Genomic DNA, 14,521 nt, shown 5'->3' with positions numbered 1-14,521 from the left:
AAAATGACGCGGGCTTAGCTTTGTCATTCCACGGTTTCGAGGTTGTACAACTTTCGGGCACCATATTTCTTCGAAGCAACATGATTCCTGGTTTTCCTAAATAATCAGATGCATAGGGCCACAGCTTACGGAAACTATCATTCGTAGTTTGTATACAATTAAATGACCTATAAAATTAGTTTTCGACAACTAAAATTCTGGATTGAGAAAAACGTTGACAAAAAATAGAGTCGAAGTCAAGGCCACAGTTCTGAAATGTTAACAGAGTGAGGTTTCTTCTAAACTTACTATAAGAAGTATTACATTGCTTTACTATCTCACTCAGGAGCCCACATGCAGAACAAAACCAGCATTCTGGAAGAAAGGTCAAGAAAAACTGGCCTTGTTATCAACACCGCAAGGACCAAAGTCATGAAGATTAACTCATGTTCAAGGAGGAAGATCAGAGTGAATGACGCCGATATCGAAGAGGTGGAATCGTTTACATACCTTGGGAGCGTAGTAGACACATGTGGGGGACCTGACGCAGACGTTGCAAACAGGATGAATAAAGCAAGAGGAGCCTTCCACTCCCTTAAGAAGATCTGGAGCTCTGGCAGCATATCTACATCAACTAAGCTGAAAATCTTCAACTCTAATGTAAAAGCTGTGTTTTTATACGGGGCAGAGACCTGGAGGATGACAGTCAAAACGGCAAGAAAGTTACAATCATATGTCAGTCATTGTTTGCGTCGAATCCTGAAGATACATTGGACAGACAAGATCACAAACGAGGAGCTCTGGGAGTGGACAGGTCAAATACCGATGGTCAAGCAAGTGAGGAAGAGAAAATGGGTACGCTTTGGCTTAGCAATTGAAAGAACTTCAGTTCTGGTGTTGAAATCCCATATCTTCAATCATCATCAAAAAAAAAAAATTAAATATATTTATGTGGCAGAAAGAGCATGGCTCATTTTAATTTCTAATAGATACTTAACCTAAGTACCACTCAAGTTGTATCAGACTGGATGTCGGCCAATTTGAAAAGTTCATAATCGATATCGTGCAAAATATAAACTACCCTTTTTCTGCTGATGAAAGAGTGCGTCATTTTTGGTTTCCTCATTTTGTAAGATTGCAAGTAGGAATTTCCAGTTAGATTCTAATCATAGCATAGAGTGACTTAGATCTTCAGCCGCTCTGAGATAAAGGTCTATTATCTAAAGACAAAAAAAAGGACGATAACTGTGGGTGTGTGCACCGTCACGCGTCTCTTATCAAAAGTTATGTAGCACTGGTTGTCGTCCACAAACTTTTGATCTCGCCTGGCACAATTTGGCTTTCCGGCGACCTCACTATTTATAGGTTGCGAATTAATTGATTTATTCTGTGATTTTATTCTCGATACTGATCTTGACGAAAACTGCAAATTTTAACAGTTATTCAAAACTGCTAGTTTTAATTTTCATCGGAGAGGCTCTCCCCTTCAACACATTTTGTCAGCACACCAAATTCAACTCAAAACTGAAATATATCTATGGTACCTTTCAGTTGCCTTTTTAAAGTTTTAATGAATGCAAACAATCTAAGGGGTATACTCAGCTCATGGCTCCAACTGAAACAGTAGCTGAAATAGTTTGCAAAGGTAGTCATTTCAACGTGTCGGGACGGATTTGGTGCACCAAATGCATTATGGCTGGCTCCCTTTGCTAGACTCCATTTCCCGTTCCATATGCAACAACAGTTGTTGTTGTTCTGTTATATAAGACTGTCCTATCCTTGTAGTATGTTTACGTAGCTAAAATGATGCCTCTTTGAAGGAAACTTCAAAGTATTAGCTATTTACTCCTATGCATGTTTTGTATCTGTGCATGATCAATGTAAACCTTTCTAATCTAAAGAATTAAACCTACGGTTTAATTATTTTTCTTTTTTTTTTTGGAAGAAAATCGAAAATGCTATTAAAAGAAATAGATAAATAAACAAATGCTCATAGGTAGCTAATAGGAATGATTTCACTTTCCGCCACCTGTAGGGTGTACATAATATTGGAATACTTGGGTGTGTTTTTTTTTTCCGGTTGCAGATATCTGCTACGTGCACTTCTTTGACTTCTACCTCCAAAAGCAAATCCTAAGCTAACATCGTGAACTTGCTAAAAAAATACCTAGCGGAGGGGAGAAAGTTGTACTCTATTACGTATCTTCCAACTTTTCTGACTCCCTGTTTTGTGTTTGTCCATGGTCTAAACCAATTAGACAAACAAAAAAAACCATACTTGCTTAGTTTTGGTCAGCTAACGATTTTTCAATGTTACAAATGAAAGCTTAAAACAACAGTCACTGGTGATTTACCTCCCTTTATACCAAATTTGTCAACCGAGATCCGACGACAATTTGAAGAAATCTAACAGCTGGTTGTTTAATTGAAATGAGCTGAAAATAAAACCTCTTGAATTTATATTGTATTGCGGTTTTGCGGTCTTAGCGTTGTGATGCAGGGCTGCCTGATTAAGCATTGCCTCTTATTTTGCCTCCCCACGGATTAGTTTCTTTAGAAGAAATCTTTTCGTTTGTCGAACTACGCTTTAGAAGTTTCTGGTGAGACAAAAAAAACAACAACAACAACAACAACAACAATCAACGTTATGCGCTAGTTTTAATTCCAAGTTATGAAAATGATTTTTTTCGCATGACCTCACTCACTCTCAACCCATGCAAGTCACGTCTTTCTGATGATCGACGGAGAAAAAACTTCCGTAAACGTTGTTGTCTGGGAATATCATCAATGACATTGTTATAAAGACACTTTTTCTGTTCATTAAACTCGTCCCTTTACTATTTTGTTCTTCATTAGAGATGCGTAAATTGGCTTTTCGTTAAAAAAAATTGTCTGTAAAAATTGAAATTTTTAATGATATTTTGATAGGATTGTCCAAGACAATTTTCAAACGAAAACGTGGAGTTACCCTCGAGCTCTTTTTAGCAACGCTACTAGGTTTCATTATGACTCGTTTAAACCGCTATCCATTAGCCTTTGACAAAAAAAAGTTGATACTGATAACGTTTGGGTAATTTTCAGTGTAATACGATTAGGTTAAAGTAGGGGTTTGTAATGATTTGTGGAGTGACAAACGGTGCGCATGCCAAGGCTAGGGTTAGGCTTACCCACATGCGCCGACAGAGTTAGGGTCAAAGAAAATCTACTTTTATTTGGTAACTCCTTAAGAAAGCTAAGTCTTAGCCGAATCATTTAGTAAACCAAGTGAAAAGGGTTAGAAACGAACCTAACACATTCTTGAATTCGATTGGTTTCCGCTCAAGGATGTATGGTCAAACTGACCAACACTGAATTTCAGCACTAGCGGGTTTGCCAGCATTTTTAATGTCTCTCGCAGTTAATGAAATTTCACCAGCCATACTGTCTCGAAGGTCGATCTAAGTCACAAGGATGAACCTAAGAGAAGAAACATAGATTGTGCCTCCTTGAAACTATAAAATAGACGAGATGCATTTTAAATTATTTATCGTGGGCCTGCATCATAATCGTCTTTGAATTCCACCATTTTGGTATTAGACCGACTTTCCTAAGTGTGGCTAATCCGTAAAGAGCGATAAAATTGAGTAGAGTTTTACGATGCATAAGTCTCCTAAATAATTGCTTGTCGGAGAATACACAAGGATATCTATATTTATGCAATATCATTGAGGGTTTAAAAGGGGAATGTCTTGTATTCCTCTGTTTTCTTGATTGGCGGTAAAGGGTCTCTTGAATCTTGAAAAAGAATTATCTGATCTTGAAATGTCGACAGCCTTGTGAGTATGAAAGTAACGCATTTGTTTTTTTGCAAGTTATCAAAGTTTAGGATCTGTTTTTTTTTACACTTGCGAAGGCGTCGATGAAAATGTAGCCTAGCGTGGAGATGTAGTTTTGAGCGACAAAATCAGCGTTTAATCTCTGTCGTTTTTAAATATTGCAATGTGGAAAATGCTATATATTGCAAAAACAACGCGAAAAGAGAGTATTGCAGATCTATCCAATATTTCATGCTATTAATAACATTTAGGGCGATACAATGGTGGTGATAAAGATGAGTTTTAGAGCATAGTATACTGTTTGGTCGCGTCGCGGTCTCGGATTTTCAAACAGAACCCTCGACATCTGGCAATTCTCGGATTTCCCATTTGTCATCCCTGACTTAAAGCATTTGCTGTTGTTGCTGTTGTTTTGTTTAACAACATGTACTATGTTATAAAATGCTTTTAACTTGAGACTAGGTGGCTTTCCATGATGCTTTTAGTTAACTATATCATCTAAGTATTTTGGAGGAACAAATGGTTTCACATTTGTTTAGCATTTAGTTTCTCAAATTCAAGTTCATGCGTAGGTCAATGTCCCTGCGTGGCCAATTTCGCATATACAGCCTTAGAGCTGCTGCACTTCCAACAAGATTTATTATCTTTCTCCTCTTACAAGAGACAAAGACTTTGTTCAGTTGAGGATTTCCACCTTTTTCTGTTCCCTTTTCGGGCAAAAGTTGAAAGGCAAATGTTCAAATGTTACTAGAAATGGGTTCTCTGAAGGTTCAAAGTCGTTCTCTCAAGGTTCAAAGTCTCCTTCTTTTAGTGTATTATGTAAGACGGGATCTGCAGAGTTATCATGATATAAAAATTAGCAATTTGCGTTACCTCCTCTTTTTGCATTATTCCTGGAAAGCAACATTACTAGGCGTCTTAGGAAGTCTTTTTTTTTTTTTGGCACAGTTTCCTTTTTGTTGATAACATCGCTTGTGTTTACTTGACCCCTCATTCCAATACCATCTAAGTTACTGTTATGCCGTGCATGCTTTCCCTGGAATTTCCCTGCATAAAATGACTTAGACTTATTGATGTTAATGAAATTCTGAATGCGATTAAACATTTCGTCTAATTGATTAATTAAAAATATGCTCTGTGTGTTACTGCGAGTTGCAAAGTAAATCATATCCGTTTAATCTAATTGTCCCTCCATGCCTTTCAAGATCCACAATGATGCTGGCCAGTTTTTCTAATTCATCCGAATAGAACTAAGGTCGTTAAATTATCTTTATCACATCGCAGAGACATGATTCTTCCCAGATGATACCAAGGGTGACCTTGTTTCTTACACTCATAATAATAATAATAATAATAATAATAATAATAATAATACACACTGTCAGTAAAGAGACTAAAAGTCCGAATGGGAACATTAAATTTGACTGCGCTCGATCTCTTTCCTCTAGGACCAGGCCGAAAACAGGGTGAACTAGCTGCGACTCAAAAGGTGTTTTTCAAGATTCGGAGCATTCCTTTTGAGCGCATACTTACCTTCTTTACTGAACAAAGAGACAAGGAGGTTGGTAAGGGGCTCTGCACAATTTACATGTAAGGCTACAGCAAAATTGCCAAACTTTGCTTCAAGAGCGAAATCAGTTGCAAAATAGCTCGTTACAATGAATATATGAAGTTCATATATTTTGAACTGCGGTTATAGATACGTATGATGCACGATCCTCGCAGTAGAATATACGTAAAATAGTTTGTGTCGGAGAACTCCCCCAAAAAGAAAGCAACAACAACAACTGTTACAATAGGAAAAATGCACAATCAACAGCCAAATTATTTTGAAAGATTTGGCCCCTTTTAATCTGATTGGATTATTTCAATTTTTTTCCTAGATTACAGATCCTCTTTTTAAAAGGTATTAAAATTTACTGTGAGAATTGACAAAAAATGCTTTATGTGAATGCTTCCATCTCGCTCAACCAGCAACTGTCTGAGAACCCTTTTCATTGCCGAAGCTATGCGAGTTGATAGAAGAATATGCAGTAATACTATGCGCCCACATGCAGAGATTTATTCTTTATTGTTGGTAAAATCCAATCAGCTAGTAATCCAGTATTGAGAGGCAAAACCCGTGTGATATACATAAACGGAAATGCACGATATGGATGTTCGTTTATAAGTGGGAGGAAGTGATTTGCAAGGTATTAGATAGGAGTTTAATATTATAACATCCTAACTGTCGTATAAACTCAGTGTATCCTCTTTATAAACTGATTTTCAAACTTTCGCTCTTTTGCGTCAAGGTACTAAAAACAGACGAGTGTTGTTTATGTGGCAAATATGTGGTTTTATTATCCAACTACACTCCATAGAGTACAAATAACGCCATAGACGAGTGCAAATATCACGCGGTATTTGTACTCCAGAGAACCGGTTAGACAGGTTTACTCGCATCGCCCAAGCGAAGAACTGAATTGAAGTTACAAAAAGAAAAAATGGCGGACAATTTGAATCATATTTCTGAGGACGAAGAGTCGGAATGCCTGGCAAATATAGATCCAAGTTTATTAGATGAATCTAACGAAGAAAAAAAGCTAGACGACCAGGAAATTTCTTAATTTATTGAAGAAAATAGAAACAGCAACATGACAACGCGCCAAGTCCGTTCCGCTTTGCATACGTCTGTCATGCACTTCTCGTAAACAAACATCCGCGAAATTCGCCCGCACTGAAATAACAATTTGGCTCGTAGGATAATAAATAACTTATCAGACGTTTTGTTGTGTAGTATCGCTGAGTATTTTTACTCGTTATTTGAATTTTGACTCGCCCTACGGGCTCGTCAAAATACGGCACAACTCGTAAAAATACTCAGCGATACTACACAACAAAACGTCTAATAAGATATATTTTCTCACAATCAGATACGTGCATCACGAGTGGTGCTTGAGATCATTTGGAATTTATATTGGTGAGCTTGATTAAAAGGTAATTGCAAACCTATTACTTTGATCCACTGAGATATTTTTGATAGTTAATTAATCCTTTACTGTCACTAGAGATTATCGCCTTCCGTCTGAGGTGTCTATTTTTGGAAATATCTCACGACAAATACGCCAGGATTTGTAAACACTTCCCGTCCACAAGTGCCTTTGTCTGAGAATAAGTGAAGTAAGATTGTTACATCGAAAATTGTACTCGTATTCGCTTCCTGTCTACCCCAGATAGTTAACGAACAGCCCTCACAAGTTTACAACATGTAGAAAACATATTATATTGAAAAGAAAGCGTAGCATACTGCAGAAAGACATTTAAAACTAGTTTTAATAAGGTGTGCCTGTAGGAATCTCAAACTGTTTACAGGACGTGTTTTGCAAACCACAAGATTGAGAATATAAAAGTGAGCCACTTTCAATGCGAAATTATTGCCATGCTCAAGGCAATAAATACTTGCAATTCTCCTTTTCCTTCTCAGTCAACAAATGAATTTGTATTTAGTAGGCTATTCCAAATTTGACTACCTTTGCTGGCCAGAATATTCTTGCTATCATTTGGACTGCTCGCAAACAAAAAGGGCAATTTACGAACTTGTGAAGATGTTATCGTTGTTTTAAGTATTATTTGTAGAACATTTATTCTATTTTGCTTCGTATCGAGAGTCCATCCTTTTTACAGTTTCTTAGTTACCTTTCCAGTCTACACAGTAAACCCCTAATATAACACAAGTCTTGAAAAAGACGGGTTTATAGTTTTGATTCAACCCAGCTCGGGCAGTCGAGCATTGTTCAATAATATTTGCATCATCAGTCATCTTTGAGCAATCACAAAGAAAGATATGTCGCCCAAAGTAGCAGTTTTTGGCCATCAGACAGTAGATAACAACTTCTCAGCTATTGTAAACGCCAAGATGTACATGAATAATAAGATAAAATATTTCTTATGTGGGCTGAAGCCACGGAGCGACAAAACAGTTTTTAAAAATAACTTGTCATTCAACAGGAAGCTCAAGTAAACTCTGAAATATCGAAGAGATTTAGATCTGAAATACATTGATCATGTCTGTCGTTGTCGCATCACGAGATGACAGAGAAAAATGCTATTTGCGAAAACAAAGCTGCCACAACAACGGAACCTCTGGATTGACATCTTGAAGTTGGTGAGCGTCTCTATTGAACAAGCAAAAAGAAGCACGCAAGCGAGAGCTGATTTCGTTTGGAGGCATTGATTGAACGACAATTCAACTCCGGAGCAGCGAGATTACTGATTGGAGAAACGTACTAGAACTAGAGGATTGACTATTCTGGTTTTTGATATTGTGTACCGATAAAGAGAAGCTGCTTAAGGTACCATCACTTTTGCAACTCGGGTGTGTGGACGGTTCTAATTAACACTGTGTGGAAGCACTCTGGAAACAGTGAGCGTTGATCAGTCTACGAACGCCGGACTTATGAAGGCTAGCTGCATTCCGAGTCGGCAAGGTGACAAGGGATCTTGGAATTGTGCAGTTAATGGACCATAATCTGAAGTTATAATAGACCTGAACATTTTTTAATCCAGTGCAGGGGGTTAGTCTTTTCTTACGCTGGCATGCTTGAACTTTTATCAAATTCCTCAATCCAAGGTTTAACTGTAAGTCAGGATCTTGTTCTGCCATATCACTTCGAAGGACCTGTCACAAATTATTTACCGTCACAATTTCAGTTCTTTGATTCGTACTTTCGCTCATGCGAAATGTTAAAGGCCCGTATTTTACAACAAAGCTAACTAGGGTCGCTTTGATATACAAGCAGTGGACTTCGAATTTTCTCTTTTTAGGTTGGCTACTATGAATACATGAATGTTTTTGCTTTGCAAACCTTAAGCATGCTTAACCCTGTTAAAAAAATCAACTTTTAGATTAACAGTTCAGCTAAACTGACAATACTTTAGAACGTGGTCTTACTAAAAGCTAAGCTTTGTTCAGACAACCGGCCTAGTCATGAAAGGTTTAAACGTAAGGACATTTCGCGATCTTCGTCACAAAAGCAGAAGGTTCCTCGAGGATCGGTACATGATTCAAGAACGTTCGGCTGAACTAAAATCCTTCGGAGGATGGTTGTTAAACTTTAGCTAAACTTTAATTTTAATCATCGATCCTATCAGGATCAAAGTACTAAGCATGAAGCGAATTTTTCGATCACCAACGCTATAGCAAAAGGCTCTTTGATCACCTGTACAAGCATGTTTGAACTGCTCTTGATCACTGAAATCTTTGGTCGTCGCGGATTGGTAATCATTTCCTCAGTGATAACGAAGTTTCGCTCCGACGAAGGGCTAACGCTCGAAACGTCAGCTTTTGTAATCGTTACGGTGGCCAATTTACCATTTCAACTTTGTTGATATATCCAAATTGTAACGAGGTTGACTCTGTCGCACTTGCTAAGACATAGCTCAAGTCCAATAACAACTGATACAGATGCTTAACAAAGGAAATCAGCTCACCTCCATCATTACTTGTAGGATTTGGGTCCGTTCGTCATGATTGTTGGGATGCTGGGTTTGTAACAACGCATTGACACAAATAAAACAACGTCGAAGGTCTCTGGCGGTTAGTTTTTATCTATACTTCTTTCATGTTGCTCAACAGAGTATTTGATCATCGATCTCGCTTTGGAATCCCTGATATTTCCCGTAGCCTTCGAACTATGAAAGATAATTGAAAATGAACAGAATAAGACTGCCGCTGAGACAAAAAATCTCTACAGCAAATTTTGTAGCTTTTGGCAAGTTTCTGGCGATGCAATTATCATAGCATTTTGTTTTCGGCAACTGTTCCTTAACCAAACTGTTTCTACATCAAACATTACTGCGTTTTAGGTAGAAATATGGGGCCATTACTAAGTTATGTAATATACTTCAGTCACTTAACTTGCAGATTAACTCTGCTAGTTTTTCTAGACTATAAAGAGAAACGAAAACATGTTGTACAACATAATGAGATTTTGCACCTGCGATTATATTCTCCAGCGCGTATGTATTTCTGGGACAAGGCTCTTGGTCTCCTGATGAATTAAAGAAATTCTTCGTAGAGTTAAGCATAAAAATACTCCTAACCAAGAATAGGAAAAGCATTGCTGACCACAAAATGCAGTAGCAGGTGGTCAAATGTCAACTAAACCATACATTGATGCTTTTGTTCAAAGTGATATCTTAGTTTAGTGAAACTTAGAAACAGAAAGATCCAAACTGATGGGGATCAAACGGTCCTCTACATTGCATGAAACACTCTATCATGCAAAATGTAAAAGATAGGTATGAAAAAAAATCACTTTCTCCAGCACTTTTGAGATGATGAACTGTATTCGTACTGGTTTTATCACGATTTAAACGTATGTGACGGCATACATGCAAGGTAGTGCATATGAAGGACGTTTGGAATGTATTTTGTAACAACATCACGATTCCTTCCGCTGCTCGAACCTTCTTGCTGATGTTCGACCAAACTGATTGTGAGATACGCTAAATGAAAACAAGGGTCAGTTTGGTGTGCTAAATTCCCAAAAGTATTCTTGCTTGTTTAGGTTAGGTAATAACGAGGAAGGACCCAGTACATTTATGGATGTTATAAACACAGTTAATTCAATCTAGATTGCGCAGTTAAGGCAAAAAAAAAAAAAATACGTATAGCGTTGGAATGTTATTCATTTCAGTTATGAAGCAGATAGACATTTTATGTGACCACATGGGAACGCCTGAAAAGTAGCGTTGTCATTCAGGACGATACATAAATAGCGAAATTCACTAAAATTAAATCCAAAAAAAAAAAAAATTAAATAAAAAACCAATATAACGGAATTGGATCAGAAAGATTTGCTCTGCTGCCATGCCAGCGGGATGTCTGTCAAATTTCAAACTCTTGCTGCCTTTTTTCTTTAAGTTGTGAAAATGTGGTCTCCCTGAAAAGATGTTATTGGTAACCTTAGCCTGTCGCCTCTATGTATCATTATTTGTTTACGTCTATCACTACGGAAATCTCTTGTAGAGGGTCTGTTTGATCTATTGTATACATCACTATTTCATGTGCAAGGTGGTCTTAATTATCATTTTTGCATGGATATGTTCGGGGGTCCGTCTTACAGGTGGAAATTTCAGCAGAGATTTCATTTGCTTGGCAGTCTTGTCCTTTTCTACTCGTACCAACTTAAATCTTGGATATTAATCTTTTAAAGAAGTTAAAACCGAAGAAAACGAGGCCCTTTGTCAGGAAACGTGACAGCGGGCAGAACTTACTAGAACACCTTCCATGGCTTGGAAGCTCGTTTGTTTGTGTTATGTAAAGCTCCAAACGTTTGTATCATTCATCGTCAATTGCTTCCGATGTCGTCTATAAATAAATTCTGTCCTGCCGCTGCTCTATACAATTGGAAGCATCTGGTACAAAGAAGAGATATCATTTGTATTCCACTGACAGGCACGTTCTCGCTTCTTAAAATAGCGAGAGGCGATCAACATATATCATTAAGGTAAATGTTTAGTTTTCAATTACAATCGTAAAGATACCTAGCTAATTACAATAAGCTAATAGGATCACATGTTTTCAATACGTCTGCGATGAATCAGCCACTTCCAAACAAATCCTGATGATTCTTGAAAGTAAAAGGAAAGATAATGTGACAATTGCGACTTCAGATTGTTGCTTTCTTTATATTCTTACAGGCCAATTCTCAGCTAAAATGCCTGGAATATTGTAGCTCCCCCCCCCCCCCGAAAAAAAAAAGGAACGAAAAGGCGCCCATTTTCCGCCATTGTAGGGCGTATAAAAGGACGCCGATAAATCTTAGGGCGTCACTCTCGTCTAGGACTAATCCTTCTCAATGCTGATGCTAAAATCGTCTTAATTTAATCTCTTGATTGATTCCCCTGCCTTCTGATCTGAAAATTTCATCGCAGATTAAATAGTCTTACACGGTTTCGTCCATTGGCGCAATTTATATCGAAATCTCGGTTAATGGAAAAAGAGCTGTGATTGAGAAGACGTCAGGAAGTCACAACTTATTACGCCAAAATTTCTATATGCACAGACGATAAGTTATGTTGGTAAATCAAAAACAGAATAAACGAAGAACTGAATACAAAGAAAAACAAGTGAAGTATTTGTGGCCAAAAGCACCAGAGCCCGAATAAATCTTCTTTACAAATCTAAACGTAAGTATTTACTAAAAACATAATGCACAATGAATAAAAATCTTCCGTTATTGAATACAAAACTGGAAACATGGCAAATTTTCCTTTGAAAACTTGAAAGCGAAATATTAATAATAAGGATTAACAAGGGTAAGGCACAGTACAAAAAATTCTGCTAAAAAAGCGATTTTCCCATGTTCTTCCTTTACTTTCATCCGTTACAGGTTTCGAAGGTCAAAAGAGACTTCTGAGTATTGTCTTTCCCGTTTGAACCGATTACAGTGCAGTCCGTGAAAAGACCTCAGTTGCTGTGGATATTTTCGGAATTTTGTGTGTGTTCTGTGGTGCGACAAAGTCAATTTTTGTGAACCGCAAAGGAAATGAACTCAATGTTTCAATAACAAAAATTTGTTATCGCAGACGGGCGTGGAGTCTGTGTGAAGAGTGTCAGAGTATGTTGGTTCTGGTATTTTCAGATAAAGACCATGGCCCTTGTCTTAACCCTACATTGAGGTCAGAAGTGTTACAGGTGATAGAAACGGTTCCGAGTGACAGGAACTGCATGGCTTCTTGTCTGATTCTGCCCTGTTCCAAATGTTACACAAATGCATCCGCATCTTTTTGGCACCATTACAAAGGTAAACGCAAAATCAAATTTCCCGACCAACATGTTTGGCGCCACATGTTTCATACATAATCGCCAGGTAAAGAAAACCTTAAACGACCTCTCAAGTTAATAAATCAGGATTCTCGACTAAACTCTGCTAATCGAAAGTTTCTTAGATCGAATATCTCATCTCGGCCGGCAGTTTGATAATCTCAAACTTTCGTCTGATTGGTGGATGAAAGGCTCTCGGTTCCCGAGTGCTGGGATCTCAGATTGTGATGAATTTCATGTCAAAGATTTAGGTGTTTTATTTAGCATAAGAATTTATCAGCTATAAACAAACAAAAAAAAAAAAAAAAAAAAGGAAGGAAAGGAAAGGAAAGGAAAATCATGTGCGCATGCGTGAAATCGAATTCAGGGCTTTTGTATATCATCAAGCCGCAGTTGGTTATAAATTTTATAATACTTTGTAATAGCCGAGATAAAAACAAAATTCGATGGTTTTATGAACAAACTTCTGGTTGAAAGTTCCTAATCTCTTGATATGTCAATCGATGAGACGCTCTGGGGATGTTGTTTGTCCTCTGCGAAACTTCATTTCGAAAGGTTCGCCGGGAAATCCCCCTTTCTTAGAATTAAACCTATAGTGTTTAAGGCTTCACTTAATAACAAAAACCAAGGAGTAATTAATTATTTAGAAGAATAAGGGTTGTTACAGAGGAAAAGATATGACATAGTAGCCAAATGGTGTGCTACAGATTCGTGAATTTTAATCAGTGTTTTGCCTTTCAAATCACTTAAACGAAATCTTAAGACCTTGATAGATTTTTCAAATCTTTATGTCACATTATTTTGCAAGATGAAGTCAACCTAAAAGCAGTGGAAGTAGCCGGAAAAACTAAGCTTTTCCGGTCAGATTTGCTAAAACGTCCTGCTTAATTATATACTTAGGGTAAAATTTTAACATTTGGAAACATTTGTGATTTTATCGCCAAGTCAATGTCCATTTTTAGTTCTAATTTTATTTAAAACGGCGTTAAGCAAGGATTGATCTCTGGCGCTAAATAACGCATGACAAGATTTACTGTCTGAACTATATCCTCACTTGGTTTTAACTTAAGAAAATTTGAAATTAGTTGTAAATCATTTCGACAGCGCCATACATTTTTTTAGATGAAAATCCATAAAGAAATTAAAAGCAGGTTGTTAGGAGCTTCTTCTTCAACTCGTTCCTCCAAAAGAAAAAAAAGAAAAGAAGAGAAAATCTGTTTCCTTACAGTGATCGCTGAATTTGATCAAAATGTAATCACATCAGGTTAGTGTGACGGTGAGGTATTGACAAGTTCTTAGTTAAAAGACCGAAACCTTACATGCGTAAATAAGCAACATTAAACATAAATTTTCTCTTTCAAAGAGAACACCGAGCAGTATGCAGAAAACGTCGCAATCCACATCTCAAGTGACCAAATTGTGAGACAAGCGATCACATTTTCTCTTTTAATAAGTGTTATTTAACGCGATGAATAACCCCAACCTTTTTTTACAATAATTTTCTCTTCATACATATGCTGCGATCTATTTATGTGACTTTTTTTGGCAAAAGGTGAGAAGAAGAGTTATAGAATAGGAAGGGAAGGCTTTTATTTACTTGATCAATTTTTTATACTTGACAGGATGAATATTTTCAGTGTTGATGTTGTGTGTGGCAAATATTGATGTTGTTATTAAAGCACCGGATGGCTCCACTTGGCTCTCTCGAAGTAAATGCGAACAATATTTTCCTTCTTTTGTTTAAAATCGCTAAAAATTGTTAAAAAAAAGCATTTAAAATGTGCCTTTGGGCTGGATTGTTCTTTCGACAAATTAAAACAAAATATTTTCATGGTTAATGGATAAAATCGAGCGAACTATGTAATTATGAGGAGCTAAGCGCACAAGCTTATTGTTATCATTTTTTGACAAAATT

General features: G+C 37.2%; 1 protein-coding gene and 1 long non-coding RNA gene across 10 annotated transcripts in view; one reads left to right on the top strand and one right to left on the bottom strand.

Annotated features, from left to right (window-relative positions):
• The window catches only part of LOC111335972 (uncharacterized), a 30,527-nt gene extending 21,124 nt beyond the window's left edge, over nt 1-9,403 (bottom strand). For both annotated transcript variants that reach the window (XM_022941983.2, XM_088759529.1), the window contains exon 1: nt 9,267-9,403. In XM_022941983.2, the coding sequence (XP_022797718.1) occupies nt 9,267-9,275 (9 nt within the window). In that variant the 5' untranslated portion in view covers nt 9,276-9,403. The remainder of the gene's footprint in view (nt 1-9,266) is intronic.
• The window catches only part of LOC111335976 (uncharacterized), a 36,199-nt gene that overhangs the window by 18,497 nt on the left and 3,181 nt on the right, over nt 1-14,521 (top strand). For 2 of the 8 annotated variants that reach the window (XR_016000988.1, XR_016000983.1), the window contains exons 4-5: nt 5,243-5,355; nt 6,710-6,773. The exons of 1 other annotated variant lie outside the window; for it this stretch is intronic. This is a non-coding gene — a long non-coding RNA (uncharacterized LOC111335976). Of the gene's footprint in view, nt 1-325; nt 1,979-5,242; nt 5,360-6,709; nt 6,774-11,163; nt 11,288-12,172; nt 12,587-14,521 lie in introns of those variants that run through there. 5 more of the 8 variants (XR_016000984.1, XR_016000982.1, XR_016000986.1 and 2 more) reach the window with 5 other exon arrangements.

This window comes from Stylophora pistillata, chromosome 5, assembly GCF_964205215.1.
Source record: "Stylophora pistillata chromosome 5, jaStyPist1.2, whole genome shotgun sequence".
In the NCBI taxonomy this organism is placed as follows: Eukaryota; Metazoa; Cnidaria; class Anthozoa; order Scleractinia; family Pocilloporidae; genus Stylophora; species Stylophora pistillata.
The sequence above is the reverse complement of the archived record's forward strand: the minus strand, read 5'-3'. Positions and strand labels throughout refer to the sequence as shown.